The 17,434-nt window shown below is 55.2% G+C and overlaps 1 protein-coding gene across 2 annotated transcripts in view; it reads right to left on the bottom strand.

Moving 5' to 3' along the window:
• CYTH4 (cytohesin 4) overlaps positions 1-17,152 on the bottom strand; it is a 29,627-nt gene extending 12,475 nt beyond the window's left edge. For both annotated transcript variants that reach the window (XR_012078650.1, XM_006207052.4), the window contains exons 1-7: positions 17,030-17,152; positions 8,451-8,533; positions 6,348-6,412; positions 4,827-4,893; positions 3,208-3,326; positions 1,904-1,984; positions 390-502 (exon numbers count right to left, since the gene is read on the bottom strand). Coding sequence is in view for 1 of the 2 variants with exons in the window: in XM_006207052.4 (XP_006207114.1) it covers positions 390-502; positions 1,904-1,984; positions 3,208-3,326; positions 4,827-4,893; positions 6,348-6,412; positions 8,451-8,533; positions 17,030-17,048 (547 nt within the window). In the remaining variant the exon portion in view is untranslated. The remainder of the gene's footprint in view (positions 1-389; positions 503-1,903; positions 1,985-3,207; positions 3,327-4,826; positions 4,894-6,347; positions 6,413-8,450; positions 8,534-17,029) is intronic.
• Positions 17,153-17,434: the final 282 nt, after the last annotated feature.

Genomic DNA, 17,434 nt, shown 5'->3' with positions numbered 1-17,434 from the left:
AGAACTCCTGCCTAAAAGGCCTTTTTTCCCCTTGACCTCCTGGAGAACTCCTATTCATCCTTCAAAATCCCATTCAGACCTCATTACTTCTAGGAAGCCATCCTGGACATGCTGACTCCCCCATCCCTGCCCTCAGATGGGGTTACTGCTGCCATAGCACCGTAGTGACATTATTTCCTGCCTCCTCTCCCAAGGATCATGCCCCGAGGCAGCTCTGCTCAACAGGCACCTAGCAGAAGGCCTGACACAGAGCAGGGGCTCAGTGAGGGTTCATGACGGGAATCTGGGTTCCCAGGGTCTGGGTGCTTGGGAGAAATCTGAGGGAGTAGAGAGGCCATGGTGCCTTGGAAGGCAGACTTGGGCAGGCAGAGTCCCCCCAACCCTGGCACCTGTGGACTGGAAGACACCTGGGTTGCAGAGGCAGTATCGGGTTGCAAAGGTCTCCATCATGCGGTCGATCTTCTGGGCCTCGCCTGGCAGCCGGAAGCTCCACAGGAATTGTCTGGGGGATGAACAGAGCCATGGGCAGTGAGGGCAAGGGGTGGCTTTCAGTGGGGTTATGGGGGCACCTTCCCCCCCATAAGCCCCTCTGCCTCTCCTAGGCTTAAATCTTTATTCTGTCAATGGGAGAGTCTGCACCTGTCATCTAGGCTCATGGGGAGGGGTCCGTGGAATTTGTACTAGTGAGCAACAAGCCCTCAGGAGGGACCCAAGAAATGCCTTTTCTTCCAGAATAAGGAGCTCAGCAGATGCTCCCCTCTGCCCATCTGAGGCCCAGTCCATCTCAGCCCACGAGGGGGGTCTCTGCTGACTCCGTTTCTGAGGCCCTTCCCTGCCTGGCTGTTGGACCCTGAGGGAGTGCCTTCCCCTGGCCGGGCCTCCTTTTCTTGGAGCTGCATGATTTCCACAGCTTCCAACTAAGTTCCCCAAGGGCAAGCGCTGTGCCTGCTCCTCTCACATCTCCTGCTGGTTCTCGCACAGGTCAGGGTACCCGGTGACTAGCTGCTCAGTAAAGGCTTGTTGAATGAGTGAAAGAATGAACAAATGAATAAATGAATGAATGAATGTTGGAGACTCCCAATCACCTACCCCTCTATTTTAAAGAGCATGGGAGTTGGAGGGAAGGCCACATTGCCTGGATGGTGGTGGCTTCTTCCTTCTCTGCCTTGCAAACTCCTATTCATTCGTCACAGCCCAGATCAAATGCCCCCACTCGGGAACTGATTTTCCAGGCATCATCCGCAGCAGCAAGACTTACTAAGCACTCACTAGGGACCAGTTCTAAGCACTTTCTCATTTCATCTTTACAACCCTATCAGGTTGGTACTGTTACTATCCCCATTTTACAGATGAAGAAACTGAGGCACAGGGAGTTTTTTTTTTTTTTTTATGACTTTCCCAAGGGATGAGCAGCAGAGCTAGGAGAAACGGGCAGCCTGGCTCCAGAGTCTGTGCTCCTAACCCATATACTGTGATGCCTCCCATGGCTGTAAAAATGAGTAGCAACGGTAATATCCTAATTAGAAAATGAAAAGTAATAATAAATGCAGCACACACTAAGCTGTATTAATAAAATAAATAAAACAAGCACTAATCCAAAAAGCAGTGGGGATGGCAGTAATAATAGTAATAACAATTACAATGATTAAATATTATTCTAATAATGGGGCAATATAATGATACTAGTAGTATGAATACTAGTAACCAGCCAGGCGCTGGTCCAGGCGGTCCCCACCTGGTACCTCACCTCACCTCGGCTCTATGTGGGGGGGGGGATACTGTCATTAATTAATTTTTGTTCCTGATGCTTTGTTTGTGCTGATAGCCATGGGGATGGTGGTGCTCCCAGTCCCCCAGCCATGCCACCCTCAGGGGTCAGGCCGCTGTCCCCTGGACCACTCACCTGAGGGCCTGGACGAGGTTGAGGTTGGCGAACTCGTGGCAGTCCACGAAGGCCTGGAGGACCTGCAGGTTGATAGGGTCCCTGGAGAGGAGGCAGAAGGGAAGGATTTGTTGGCACTCACCTCCTGGAGGGGGTTGAGGTGGGAGCAAAGGAGGGGAGAGACATCCTCCTTCCATATCCAGCCGCCAACTGGTCGCTCACATCTGTCTGAGCCCACATCACCGTCCCCCTGACTTTCACGTGAACACCCATGTCCTACACACAGCTGGCCCCGCCGACCACGGCACACCAGCACTGTTCTCACCCAGGAGGGGAGCTCTGGCTTCGGAGTGGCTTGCCCCGAGTCAAAGCCTTCCTCTTTTACTTCCTGCCTGTGTGACCCTACTCAAGCCACCTGACCTCCCCCAGCCCCAGTGTCCTCATCTGTAACATGGAGAGAACCATGCCTACTCCCATTTCCTGCCTCTTCCCAGATCTTAAATTGGAAAGCACTGCCCATCTTGCCACCTGCATCCCCTGCTTGCTTAGGAGGAGTGTGTCCTCTGGGGAGCCTGGAAGAAGGGTTGCTGGCTCCCTAGCCCAGCTCCATGCTTGTCCCCTACAGCCTATCCCCAACTCAGCACCCAGAGGGGTCCCCTCAGACGACTCCTCTGCCCAAAACCCTCTCTCGGGTGCCACCTTGTTGCCTACTACTTCCTTCCTCCCTTGCTGTCTTCCAGTCTCACTAGCCCCGCTATTTCTTGAGCAGGCTTCTGCCTCAGGGCCTTTGCACATGCCCTTCCTTCTGCCAGGAATGCTCTTCCCTCAGATGTCTACACTGCTCACCTCCTTTAAGTTTCACTCAAAGGTCACCTTCTTTGTGAGAGCCTTCATGTCCACACTATTGAAAGTCACAGCTTTCGACGCCTGGTTCCCAGAGCTTCTCCTCCCCCTTCCCTGCTTTATTGGTATTCCAAAGCACTTCTAGTATTCTAACTTACTTAACATATTTTGGGATCTGTCTTCCCCACTAGAACGTACCTCCCCGAGGGCAGTCAGCTTTGTTCACTGGTGTAGATCCAGGGCTTAGAACACTGCCTGGTGCACAATAGATCCTAAAAATATCTACTTGTTTTCTAAATGAAGGAAAGAATGAAGGCAGGCAGGCTTTGGCTCAGAATCTGGAGGGAAGTGATCAGCTGGCCCGCTGAAGCCCCAGAAGTTATGACTTGTCTAATAGGATGCATTCCCATAGTTACCTACACCTATCTGTGCACACCTGCACACCCTCATTCCCTGCCTCCCTAAGGCCCTGTCCTCCTTACCTCTCCCCCAAGTAGGTACCGATGGCCGTCTTGTTGAGGCCTTCACCCTTGTACAAGAACTGGGCGATGTCTTGGACGTCATGGGTCAGCAGCTTGTGCTCAATGAGATACTGGATGCCCTGGAGGTAGTACACAGAGGCTGTGAGCAGCCCCACCCAACAGCTGGCCTGGGAGGAGGATGGAAGGGAGTCCCTGTGGCCAGCGCCCTGGGGCCTGGTATTCTGGCATTGGCATAGCTTGTTCTGGGACGTTCCCTTTGTAAGGTGGTGAGTTCCCCATCAGCGGAGGCGTGCAAAGAGAGACAGGGTTCCTGCGATGAAGCAGGTTCATGCCAGGGGCTCCCCAGGGTCCCCTTCAGTCTGGCACATTTTGATTTTATGCTTCAATGATTCTACGAATTGATAATTTTAAGATGGAATGATTCAGCCATTCCTTTTGTCCCCTTAAAATTCATGTTATTTAAAAATAGTATTTCATCTTTTTTTTTCTTACAAGTAATCTATGTCCATTGTATAAAAATTAGCAAAAAGCCAGCTTAATCAAAAGGAGAGGAGATTGCCCGGTCCCACCACTCAGAGGGAGACACTTTCCCGGCGGGTCCTGTCCTCCGCTTTGTGTGTGAAGATGGGAGTGTGCCTCGCCCGATTTCCTGCTCGAAACCTGCTTTTCTGATTTGACAATATCACAGCCATCGCTCCCCACAACCCGGGCACTCCAAGTCTGTCATTCTAATTTTAGGAGTTTGAGGGGCTGGTCTCTGGTTTTCTGTGATGATTCCTTTGTGTCCCTGTTCCTTTTGGAGAAGAGGCTGCTGGAAGATGGGGACAGGCTGTGGAGGGCTCTGAGTGACAGCAGATGGCCCTGGGGACTCCTCAAAGGCCCCTCCCAGGCAGGGGCGTGCGTTAGTGTGTATGTGGGTGTGTTCCACGTGGATGGGGGCATGGGTCCGGTTTCTGTGGCTGTGGGAGGTGGAGGGGTGTGTGAAGTTGCTGGCCTGTGATGGGGAAGAGAGGCAGCCTTCTAAACCAGAGCAGTAAATTTCCAGGGACCCCTTGGCTGCCCTGACCCCACCTCCGTGTGTCAGCTTGTGGCTTCTTCCTGTCTCTGTTTCTCCCGGAAAGGAGCCCAGCTGCCACCTAGCTGGGCGAGGGGGGTTGCTCTGAGGCCAGTAGGGGGCGGGGCGGAGGATGGGGGTTAGAGCACAGCTCAGCCCTGAGCTCCCCGTGCTCGGCTCTCTGTGCCAGCGTCCCAGGGCTGGCTCCCTCTAGCCGAGAGGCTGGAAGACACTTGTGAAGACTGAGCCCCAGAGTCTAAGGGCCCCACTGTGCAAAGTCCTACTCACAGACGGGGAGACAGAGGCCCAGAGCCAAGGGACCTCAAGTCTGCAGACATCACAGACCCCACCCCATCCACCTGGCTCCCACCTCAGGCCCCGGGGCTGCTATGCTGAGGGGTTAGCAGGGCCCCAGCCATGGACAAGATGCTGAGCCCAGCTGGGCCTCCGTTTCCCCATCTGCAGAGTGGGTAGTTGTGTCAGTTGAGGGGAAGAAGAGGGCATTGTGGAGGTGCCCAGCCCACAGCTCCCCCGACCCCCTGACGCGAGCCCCGGCACTGCCCACCTTCACCGGGTCCATGTTGAACTTCTTGCGCCCGATGCACAGTTCCTTCTCCTTCTGGGCCATCCGGCTGTAGACAGGAAGACGTCAGCTTGGGCAGCCCAGGGCCCCAGGGCACCCCGCCAATCCCGGGGATGCTCTCCTCAGCTAGAGCCAATATTCCCTAAGGGCCTGCGCCGGAATCACCTGGGAGAAGGTGAGAAAGGCAGGGTCTGGGCCCCTCCCTGAGCTATGAAACCAGACTTCCAATGGGCCCAGCACCAGCACTTTAACCAGTTCCTGAGCTGTGGCCTCAGGACCCAGAGTTGCTCTGGGGGGAGGATTTTGAGGGGCCCTGTGCTTGGAGTGGGAGCAAGATACTGGGGAGGCTGGGGATGAGGGCACAGGCTCTGCAGCCAGACTCCTGGCGCAAATCCCACTCCAGCGCTTGCTGGCTGAGACACTCAGGGCGAGTTGCTTCACCTCTCTGGGACTCAGTTTCCTCATCTGTAAGATGGAAGTGACTCAGGGGGAGGGTATAGCTCAAGTGGTAGCGATAGAGCGCATGCTTAGCATGCTCGAGGTCCTGGGTTCAATCCCCAGTACCTCCTCCAAATATAAATAAACCTAATTACCTCCCTCCCCCTCCCCCCAAAATAAAATTAATTAATTAAAATAAATAAATAAAATGAGAGGGACTCCATCACCTGCACCCCAGCATTGTTGAGAGGTTAAAGCGTTGAAAAAAGCTGATGGCAGTTGCTCTGTAAACGTTATGTTGTTGTCATCACTGGGGCTGGAGTAGGGGATCTGGAGTCATGTGGGCCATGTATGTACGTGTGTGAGTGTGTGTGCGTGTGCTTTGGTGTGCGGGCTAGAGAGGTGGCAACCAGAAGCATCAGAGAATTGAGGGGTGGCAGGGGCAGGGTGGGGATCTCCTGGGACACCATATGTAGGAGACAGTGCCCTGGGGCCCTAGGGATTATTCGGGGATGAACCTTCTCATTGCACAAAGAGGGAGACTGAGGCCCAGAGAGGCAAGTGGACCAAATCCAGGTCACAGAGTTGGTTGAGTCTTCCCATAGAAGAGGCAGGGTGGATGATACCCTACGGGTAGGGGAAGGTGGACCAACCTCAGCCTTGCCACGGGCCAGGCTCCTGTCTCTGTATGGCCCTTGGCTTCCTCGTCCTTGTCCTTGGGGCTGAGCTTTCCTTCTCCCTGGCCCCTCCCAGGATGCTCCTGGCCAGCTGTTGGTCAGGAGTGGGGTCAGAGTCTCTGGGTGGAGGCAGTGGGAGGATGGGGTTGTTGCTGAAGAGAGGGGCTGTCTGGAAGTAAGGACCAGACCAGACCAGACCACGGGATGGAGTGTCAGGGTCATCCTATTCCTCTCTCACTCCCCTGCCTCACCTTTGGGGACTGGATCTCTGATTTCACCAGGGCCCCAGCCCTGGAGTGGCCTCTGCTCATTCACAGTCACTCATGGCGTGTGGCAACCTTGTGAAACCACTGTGGCAGCTCCCAGGCTCCCCTGCCAGGCCCCTCACCTCTCCTCTGCCGTCTCGAAGCAGTCAATTTGGGCAAACACGTCTGCAATCTCGTCCTTGAGTTTCTGTGGGGTGGCAGGGGCATGACGGGGGAGGGAGAGTCAGAGGGTGGAGGAAAGGGGTCCACCACCCTCCACCCTCCCACACAAGAGCTCCCAACCCTGGGTGTGAATCCCAAACCTGTCTGCCTTGAGCCACTACTGAGGGACCTTCCCCTGGCAGATCCCGTTCCCAGATGTCTTATATCTTCAAAATCCCAAGCCAAACATATAGCCTCTGTTTACACTTAATTCTCCCAGGGCTCCTGTGGGGTGAGGGAGCCCCCAGTCACCACCCTCTTCCCCACTCTATTTCCCGCCCTCCCATCCCTCGCCTCTGCAGCTGAAAAGTGTCCTGCCCTTGAGCCAAACCTTCCTGACAAGCCCTTCTCCACCCAGCTGCCATTTTTCTGAAGCACAGCTTGGTGCCTGCCTTTCTTCTGCTCAAACTCCGTCCATGGCTCCCTCCTGCCTTCCCAGTCAGGAGGCACAAATTCCTGCCTTCTGATCAGGCCCCGCCTCCTCTCTGGTTTCCTTCCATCCAGTCCCTCGCCCTAGATCCAGTGCCCATGATGAGCCAGGTACCATGGGTACATGAGGGTGCAAGACAGCCCAGGCCGTCTTCTCAGGGGCTTTGCAATTCCAGTGGAGTTTACAGGAGAGGACACTGATGTGCAGAGAGGTGAAGTGACGTGTCCAACATCTGACTCCAAGCCTGTGCTTTCCCCCATGCCCCACCCCCCAAGTCTTTATCATCTTGACCTGGCAAGAGGTGCCCAGTGGCAGTGGAGATCCTCAACTCTGCCAACACCAACACCGGGCAGACGGGGAGAAGTGGCAGCTGGCCCAGCATCCCCCCGCAGGGCAGCAACATGAGCATCTGGCCAGAGCCCCCGAAGGCACCCCTCTCCTCCTCCAAGATCTTTGGGATGAGGGTAATCCTGGGGGCTTGTCTTGGGACCCAGGATCAGGATGGGGCCTGGAGCCTCTATCTGAGCCCAGTCAGCTCCTGTCCATGTGATCTTGGCTGAATCCCTGAGTGTCTTCTCCACAAATAAAATGAGGGCTCACTAGCAAGTGTTAATTGAGCACGTACTATGCTCTGGCTATTGGGCTGGGGAATACAGTGGTGGGAAACAGACCCAGGCTCTCCTTATGTGGAGCTCACAGGCCCGTGGGGTTGGGATCATGGTGGTCACGGATCCAGTGAAAGGACCATGCAGAAGCAGTCAGAATAATGGTATAGAAAGAGCCTGGCATGTGGTAGGTGTAAATCACATGCTGAGTGAATGACCTTGTGCCTTTGACTTTCCCTAGAATCTTAGGGGTACATGGGGTGGGATGCGGGGGGGGGCCAGCAACTACAGCCTGGGGGGGGGGTGAGGGCGGCATCTAGGAGGAGAGACATGTGAGCCCAGAATAAAATAAGGAGAAGGCAGAGCCATGAGGAGGGCTTGAGAGAATCCCAGGTGGAGGGAACCAGGAGTGCAAAGGCCCGGGGGCAGGGCTGAGCACAGCACAGTCTGTGAACAGAAGCAGAGCATGTCTCAGACGGTTGCTGGGAATCAGATGAGCTAACCTCTGAGAAACTGGTGAATTGGCAAGTGCTGGGCACACATTGCTGGTGTGATCTAGAACAAATGGCCTACACTTTAGGGGAGATGAAGCTGAGGCCCAGGGTGGCGATGCACCACATAGGTGGCAGGAAAACCTGACATGCCGTGAGGGGGACAGAGCCCCAGGTGCAGCTTGGCACACAGTAGCTGCTTCATCAGTAGCCCCCTTTCCATCCCCCACTCTCCTGGCTGTCTCTGGGCCCTGGCGGCTGAGCCCAGGAGTGGGGAGGCCCCTGGGAGTTCTGTTCTCTACTCCTGGGGGCTGGGGCTGAGGCTACCTGTGGGCTGGAATCCGGCCCCGCTCTCAGCCCAGGCTGGGTCAGGAGTGAGCGCGGAGGTGCTTGAGCATGTCTGAGTGTCGGCTTGTGGGTGAGTGTGGTTTGAGGGCGTGTCGGCGTGAGCCTGTGTGTGGACAAGAGCATGTGTATCTGTGTGTGAGGCGAGCACACCTGGATGTCCTCCAGAAGCTGCTTCCGGTGCCATTTGATCTGCTGCAGCTCCTCCGTCTCCATGCTGCTTAGCTCCCCTGGGTCTGGAGAGAGAAGCACCAGTGGTCACTGGCTCATCCCTGCCCTCCCCCCCATCACTGGGCTCCAGCCACCCCAGCCAGCTCTCACTCCCCCAGGGCCCTCTTCTCTCCAGAAACCCATGCCTTGCTTGCCCTCTTCACTTTGGCCTTGGCCCAGGTGTCACCTCCTCCAAGAGACCTTCCCTGACTGCCCTGTCTAAAGCAATCCCTCCCCCACCCTCCTCTCCTATCAGCTTTATGTCTCCTCTACCCATCTGGGTACAGACCCCCTAAGCCATCTTGTTTACTTGCATCTTTTGTGTTCTACTCACTTCGCTCTCAGCCCCAAGAGAACAAACCCTTCAACAATTTTGCTTGCTGCTGCCTCCTCAGCCCCTAGAAAGAGCCTGACACACAGCAGGTACTCAGTACAACACTTGCTGAAGGCGTTTGTCCTTCCCTGGAACTTTAATTTACTCCTTCACTGGATCACTCATTCATTTGCATGACCAGGAAGTGGCGTCTCATTGTGCTTCACATCCCATTGGCCAGATGCAGTCACATGGCCATGGCTACCTGCAAGGGAGGCTGGGTAATGAGCCTTTAGTGGGGTGGTCCTGACAGCTTTACTCCGTAAGATGGGGAAACTGGAAGGAGGGGGGGACATTTCACAGTTCCTGCCCCAGACACTGAAGCTCAGAGAGGCGAGATGACCTGGCCAGGGTCCCAAAGGGACAAGTTGCTGAGCCAGGGTGGGACTTGGATTCAGCTGCCTACAAAGCCTGGGTTCTTCCCTCTTCGCCTAGAAATGAATTACAGGAGACACGGGGGTGCTGGTGTTCTGTGCGAGGTGGTGTTATAACCATTTCTACAGCTAAGTCAGCTGAGCCACCTCTACCCTACACCAGGCTTCCTGTCCCATCTGTGACATTCTTCTGGTCGAAGTCTCCACAGACCTCTTATTCCTTAGAGGGAAAAGCCCTCATCCTGGTCCTAGGGCCTCTGTAGTCTCCCTGGCTTTTCCAGTGAGCCTCACTCCCCATTCTCAACAAGAGCCGCCATTCCAGCCTGCCCGCCCCACACTGCCCCCAGTGGTCTAACTCTCAGTCGTACTTCCCCACCTTTGCCTCTACAGCTCCTCCACCCTGGGATGCCTTTTCCTGTCTGCCCGCCCAAAACCTCCCGACTCTCAAGTCCTAGCTTTGGGAAGTGCCTAGTCTTGTTTCTTAAAGGTTTTACAAGGACAGATATGATACCTCCCAAATGAAAGCAGAGACACTATTGAGGGCTCCCTTTCCCGACTTCCCCCTCCCATGGACTGAGCAGCCATCCCGGGCTTTGAGGTGGAAGCAGGTGCCAAGCTAGAAGGAGCCCGGGCTCTGAGCAACCATGTGGAGAAGAGTCATCATATTCCCCTGGGCCAGCTACCCACTTGGACTTTTCAATGAGAGAGAAATAAGTTCTGAGAATGTCTCAGTCACTGTTTTTCTGAGTCTCTTAGTTACAGCAGCTATACCTGAAACTCAACAAATACAGTGTCCTTGTCTCTGAAACATGAACCATAACCTAGATGGTGGTTGTCTGGATTGAAAAAGCTGAATTTTGCCAAACACGCAGCAAGGATCTGATATATGGTCAGGGTGCAACACATGTATAATAGACGCCATCCAGGTCTCCCCTTCGGGACCAAGGCACCCACTCCCTCAGCTGCTGGGGGTGAGTGTGTATCACCTGCTGATGGCTCACAGCTGAGTCCCTGCCCAGGAACTTAGCCCAAATGGAGCTGCTTTGCCCAAGGATCTGCCCCTCCCACAGGGCAGTCACTGCATAAAAAGCCAAGACCCCTTGACTGGTTTTTAGATCCAGGCTCTGTTGACTGAAGAAGAGACCAGGTCCCCAAAAGCAAGGCTCCTGAAACATTTTAGCAAGTATATATGGTAATGATTCCCCTGGTCAAGCAAGCAGGGGGGGTCCGTCTGACTCACCAAGTTATAAAGTCAAATGTGCCCAACAGCAGTCCTTTCTAAGTGGTTCACCCAGAAACAGGTGTGAGCAGAGACAGAAGTCTCCAGTAAGCCCCAGGGACGGGTGACCCAGACCCGTATGTCATCTACTGCTGTTGCACCAGATCCCTCAGCTCACACCGTATCTTCATGGATGGGTCCCTTATGACCTTCTGATAAAGGAGAAAAATGCCTGGACTTGGTTCCAGGACGGATGGCTCAGGGTGTGGTTATGAGTTAAACTGGACAGTTACTGAATTACAGTTCTGCTCAAAGTGACCCAGAAAGACAGTGGGGAGAAGTCCTCCCAGTGGGCAGAGCACAGGGCAGGGCACCGAGTCATCTATTTCGTGTGGAAAGGGAAGTGGTGTGAGTAAGAACACATATGCATTCATGGGCAGTGGAGGATGGCTTGCCTTACTGGTCAGAAAGAAGGAAAGAAGGAAGACTGGGAACAGAGAGGTCTGGGGAAGAGGCAAGTGGGTGGCCCGATGGGAGTGGGCACAGAGTGGGAAGATGTTTGTAAAGCACACTGATGTTCCCCAGCAAGCACCCACCACAGGGGAGGCGCTAAACCACCAGGCAGACAGAATGATTCAGCCAGTTGACATCAGCCAGTCTCTGATTGGCCAGCCCAGTGCTGGTGCAGTGGTATCCAAATGAAGTAACCATGTGGCCCCTGTGGAGGTTAGGTGTGAACTCCATCACCCAGGCTGGCCCTGCCACTGGCATTGCCCTGCCACTGCTGAGTATCAGACCTGCCAGCAACAAGGACCCATCGTTTCTCCAGAAGACCTACCAGCAACTTGGTGGCAAATCAGTTGCATTGGGTCCCTTCCCTTCTGCAAAAGTCAGTGATTCATCTCACCAGGAATCCACACATGTTCTGGATATGTGGTGGCCTTTCCTGCCCACAGAGCCTTGGCCACAGAGCAGTACTGTCCAAGGGCTGGACCTGCTGACTCAGAACACTGCAAAACCTCACATTAGACCCAGGGACCCTCTTTCCAGTAAAGGAGGTGTGGGAAGAGCATGTGGCTGTGGGACCTGCTGGTCCTCTCACGCATTTTACCACCAGAAGACACTGGCCTGCTCACTGGCCTGACAGAGTGATGGAGCAGCCTACTGAAGGTGCAGCTGAGGTGTCAGTTTGGAGACGTTATAATACTTGGACAGGGCACCATCCTCCAGGGTGCATCATACACCTTAAGTCAATGACCATTAGATGGTGCTCGGTGCCCAAGAGGCAACCTACACGCATTTAGAAACAAGGAGCAGAAGGGGCTCCACATACCTTCTAGTGACCCCCTTGGGAGTTTTCCTTTCTGTCCCTGTCACTCTGAGCTCTGCAGGTCTAGAGATCCTGGTTTCCAGGAGAGTGAGGGGAGGTGGCACTTACCCCAGGGGACAAAGCAAGAGTCTCATTAATCTCTAAGTGCAAAAGCACCTGCTCCATGCCAGCAGTGCCACATAAATTGTGTCATTTAATCCTCGTAACTCTTTTAAATGGATCTTTTTCAGTTTGAGACATTGAGGCTCAGAGAGGCGAAGTGACTTGCCAAGGGTCCCACAGCAGGGAAGTAGCAGTGCTGGGATCAGAACCCCAATTTGCCAACACCTAAGCCTCTGTCCCAAGAGAGGGGGATTCTGCATGCCGTTGGGGACATGCAGGAACGGAAGGCGTGAGGGGCCATCCTTGTGGAGACAGGAGCAGGGTCATAGCAGGGGAGGCAGCGCCAGAGGTGGGACCTGGAACTCCTCTGTCAGGAGGGGAGGGAGGCTGAGATCCGTGGTGGAAAAATCCAATCACCTCTAGCTGACTTTGGGGTGAAAGATCAGGCTTTTGTGTTTTGTCTGTTTGCTTTTCGTTGTTTTCCTGCTGGCTGGGGCTTGCGTTCCGAAGCCCTGCTTCTGGCCCAGGGCACACCTGCTGGTGGAGTCCAGGCAGGCTGCTTATTGGAGAGAAGCCAGGTGGGAATTTCGTGTTTCTATGGATAATCCCTAATGTGGACAGTCAAGGGGTGAGCTCTGGGGCTCCCCCTGGGTCCCAGGCCGGCTTCTCCTCTCTCCTCATCTCTCCTCATGGGTCATATTAGCTCCCCTTTCCTGTCCCGGGCCCAGGACTCACACGCATACCCTCAGCCTTAACCCCCTCCCAGAGCTTCAGACCCTTCCATCCCCCTGTGTCCTGACCATCATTTCACTTGTCACTGGGACTAAAACGGAACTCCTAGAATTTCCCCCCAAACTGGTCTTCTCCCTGAGTCCTCAAGCTCTGGGAATGGCCCCCCCAGGGACCCCAGGAGGCACCTTGACATGCACCTCTCTCACCCTCGTGTCTCCTCCACCACTAAGCCCTGTCCACCTTCTTTCTGTTTCCATGGCCCCCCCCAGACCCCCGGCTCCTCTCTCTGGTTTACTGAAGGCCTCCTGATGTCCCTGCCTCCACTCTGCCCCTTCCAGCCAGTCTCCTACAGCGTCCCATTGTCCTGACGATAAGACCCACCGGTCCCCGTGGTGCCCCACCCTCATCTCACAAGGCGCCCACTCCTGTCCCCGACTTGAAGCCTCCCGACCGCCCTTCCTTTGCCCCCATGTGCTCTCTTCCTCCACGGGCCTTTGCACCTGCTGTTCCCTGTGTCTGGGATGCCCTTCCCTCTCCTCTCTGCCTAGTGGCTCCTACTCATCCTCTCCATCTCCTCGCAGGGGCCCTCCTGTGCTCCAGCTGGGCTCCCCACCTCCCTCACCCTCTTCCCATCCCTGCAGCAGATCTGGGATCTTGCCTGATGAATAAGCCAAGCTGTTGGCGAAGGAAAGTCTTGCTGGTTGGGCACCTGCTCTGTTTCAGGCCCCGGGGGCTCCAGGCTTTTGCCGCCCACTAGCTCCTTTGAACCCAACCACAGCTCTGAAGGGAGGGGTTTCCAATCAGTCTGCAGATGGTGCGCCAGAGGCTCAGACTGGTTAAGTGACCTGCCCAAGGGGGCACAGCTGGGAGGTGGCAGAATGGGACTCACACCCCGGCCCATCTGGGGCTCTGTGGCCACAACCCTGACACTGATCTTCCGAAGCCAGACATCTCCATGCAAATCATCAAAACCCCATCAAGACACTAACCTTGGATATTCTGACACAGAAATGCCGACCATGGCTGACTGCCACTGAGAATGAAGATGGAGGCAGGATGATTGATGCTTAACGATCCCAGCCCCTTTCTCTTTTGGGGTAAGAAATAAAACGAGGCCCACATCGTAGAGCTGGGGACACAGTTTTCCCAGGAGAGTGGGACGGCGTGAGGGCAGTGAGGGCTCGTTTGCCTTTACTCTTCATGCAGTTCCTTTCGTGATTTGACAAGTGCATTCGTGAACCCTCTCAGCCCACTGTCCCCTTCTGTCAGGTGACAACTGTCCAAGTGCTTTGAACCCATGAGACAGTGCTGACAGCCCCTGGCCTGCTGCACCCATCGCGTGGTACATGGGGGCCTTACGACCCTGCACCCATTTGTTTAAAAGTGGGGATTTCGCCCCATTTCAGAGCTGAGGGCGCTGAGGTTCAGGGAGGGTGACAAGGACACAGTCTGAGGGTGCTCACTTCTGATTCCAAGCCTGGTGATGATGGTGTTTCAGGCATTGGTGCAGGTTGTGTGAGATGGATTTTAATAATAATAAAGTTAATAATAAAAACACAAAGATATTTAAATGATAGTAACAACCGCTGCCACCACAAACTCCATGTACTCTGCCCTGGGCTGCGCTGTCCACCTCGCACAAGGGCCTGACCACTGACACCCCCCCTCCCGCCACCACGACTGCGGCCGGGTGCCCTCCGCACCCAGAGCCCAGGCTGGCTGAGTGTGCCCAGGTACCGCCCCAGCCATCTCCCCAGCTCCTCTCTACTTCCCCTTTGTCCTTCCTCTTTCCCGTTGTATTTTTAGAAATCTGCTCACAGCCCCACTTCCAGGACAGCTGGCTGGCCTCGCTTCCCCTTTCCAGGCCAGGAGGAGGGTGCGATCCTGGGGTCCTGAAGGCAGAGGCCCCTCAGAGTCTGGGTGTGAGGGACACTGGGGCAGGGGGCGGCCCACGGAGCTTGCCCTGCCCCAGCCCCCAAGGCCCTGCGGGGTGCATCGCTGCATGTGGCTTCCTCCCCAAGCCCAGCTGCCTCTATTTTTAACCCGCCGTCTTACTGCACCGGCCCCAGGACTGTCTTTGGTCACGCTGGGGCTTTGTTACCAGGACTTCTCAGCTTTTCAACAGACCCAGGGGGAGGGGACCTGCTTCTGGGTGTGACACCCCCAGATGGAGGAGGGGAGGCAGCTCCCAGGGGCCTTTGCCGCCATCCTGTCCTTTGTACAAGTGGGGAAACTGAAACCCACAGAAGGAAGAGGCCACCAACACTGGTAGGTTGGTGCCAAGCTGGGATCTGAGCTGGGTCAGGCTGACTCCCCATCCCTGTTCTTTTCCTACTTCCCCCCGCTACGGCCAGGGTGATGATGCCACTTAAGAGATGACAAATCTGGGCTCAGAGAGGGGAAGTCACCTGGCCATGGAGGAGTTTTGATTAAGACCGAGTCTGAGGAGCAGAGAAATGACCTTCCCTCCTTCCCTCTACTTCCTCCAGGAAGTCTTCCCAGCTCTCCCCTGCCCCGGGTGGAAAGAGTCGCTCTGTCCCATGCTCCAGGTCTCTGCCAGTTTGCACATCTGCCCTGGGTCATTGTCTTGCAGGGTCTGTCCCTCCCTCCCCAACACCGTGGACCAGCAGTCCCCACAGGGTTGGGCCCACGGCCTCGTCACTGCTGTCCACAGCACTGCACAACTCAGGGCCTGCACACCAGAGGACTGCTTACAGAATAAGTGAAGGAATGAATGAATAGATGAACCTATCAATGGAGTCCTCCAATCTCCCAAGACGCTATCTGCAGCGACTCCATTCAACCCCTGTCCTTCCAGGCCAGCCTGAAGCGATGCAGTGACTCACCCTCTGGCCTCCCTCGGATGCCCCGCCCCTCCCCTCCCACACGGCCCAGGCTAAACTGGGGCTCTCTCTCCTCTTGCCTTCTTGTCCCCATTCTGCCACTTATCAGCTGCCCGACTTTGGGCAATTCCATCCTTTCTTCCAGTTCACCGCCGAGAACCTCAGTTTCCTCATCTGATTATGGGGACAACCATCCTAAGGACTTTAGTATGTGAAGACCCCAAGGAAAGAAGCAGTAATGGTGGAAAGACAGGCAGTCTGTCGGAGGATAACTTCACTGTCTCTTGCCACCCTCGCGTCTGCTGAGTGACCTTGAGCCAGGCACCGCTCCTCGCTGGGTCTCCTCTTACCTCCCAGTTGCCCCCTAAGATGTCTTCACGGAACCCCTGTAGTCCGTGAGCCACCTGCCCCCAAGAGCCCACTGGAGAAGAGCGGGGTTCAGGGAGAGAGCCTGGGACAGGGAGCCAGGGAGCCAGGGACAGGGAGCCAGGAGGTGGGGAGTGGTCTTGCCTCAGAAAGACTGGGTACCTCTCCGGGCTTCCTTTGTTCCATCTGTAAATGGGGGCTGTTAAAATGGATCGGTGGTTCTCTAACTGTGTTCTCCAGAGCCCGTGGGGCGAGGGTGGGGTCAGACTGCTCTGTATTAGGTTTTGCTTTAAGAAAGGGTTCTGTTGCTTACAGGGTTCATGTTATCTGAACCTGGGGAATGGGATGGCTCCTAGCAGCTCTTGTTTTCTGGAATTTCAGGCCATGCTGGAACATTCTTAGATGCAGGGCACAGAGACCTAGCCCCTCTCCTCTCTGCCTCACAGAAACACAACACAGTCCTGTCTGCTCCTGTCCAAACTGTGCAGCCATCTTTCCTTTCCCTGCAGACACACGGTCCTGCTCACCTGGCAGGGTCTCATCCATGGTCCCCTGCTGCTCAGACTTGGGCCTCTCTACTGGCAAGAAGCAGTGTCCTCAGCCACCCCACAGGCCACTGTCACCACCCCCAGAGGCCAAACAGGGGCTGCAGGGCCCTTGTGCCACCCAGGCAGTTACATCCTCTCCGACAGCATCAGCTTCAACACAAGCAACCTTTCTCAGGTCCGCCTCCGGGCCTTTGCACAGGCTGTTCCTTCTCCAAGAATATTCTTTCCCCAGAAACTCACATGAATCACTCCTTCCCTCTTTCAAGTCTCTGCTCAAATGGTGTCTCCTCTTGAAGCCTTCTTGACCACTCCTCCCATCTTCCTTATCATCCTTTACTGTTCTTCATTCTGCTTGTCACCACCTGACATGTTATATTCAGACATTGACTGTCTGTCTCCCTGTCTAGAAGGTAAGCTCATGAGGGCAGGGGCAGTGCCTGCTTTGTTCCCCGGACTCCCAGCCCCTAGAACACAGCTTGGCACCGAGCCTGAGCCCACAATCATTCGTTGCCTGCTTCTGCATGTCCCACCTGTGTTTCATCTAGTTACACACCGATGCCTGTGAGGCAGACACTGTTATCCCCATTCTACAGAACAGGAAACTGAGGCCCAGACAGGTTGGCCCGGGTGCTTACCTGGGTGGTACAGGTCCATTCTGAAGCCCCCGGGGAAGGGTGGCCTGCAGACCAAGCTGCTGCTCAGGCTGCCCGGCCGCGATGTGTCATCTCAGCTACAACAGGCCCCTTCCCGTTGGCCCCGCCCAGCCCAGTGTGGGGAGGAAGTCCTGTCCTGCCGGGGTCTGGTATGTAGGCTCTTGACGCAGCAGCACTTCCTAAAAACCAGCAGAGGTTTGAGTAGCGGGGACTCTTTGCATTTTGGGTGTGGGAAGGGAGGGACAGAGGCAACCAGACAGAGAGAAGGATGGAGGGATTAAAAAAAAGAAAAGACAGTGAGACAGAAACGCACACAGACACACACACAGAGGAAGATGTTTACTGGAGGACAGAACCTTCTCCAGGGGTCAGTGGGGACTTACTCAG

The sequence above is a fragment of the Vicugna pacos genome, chromosome 12 (assembly GCF_048564905.1).
Source record: "Vicugna pacos chromosome 12, VicPac4, whole genome shotgun sequence".
Taxonomy (NCBI): domain Eukaryota; kingdom Metazoa; phylum Chordata; class Mammalia; order Artiodactyla; family Camelidae; genus Vicugna; species Vicugna pacos.
The sequence above is the reverse complement of the archived record's forward strand: the minus strand, read 5'-3'. Positions and strand labels throughout refer to the sequence as shown.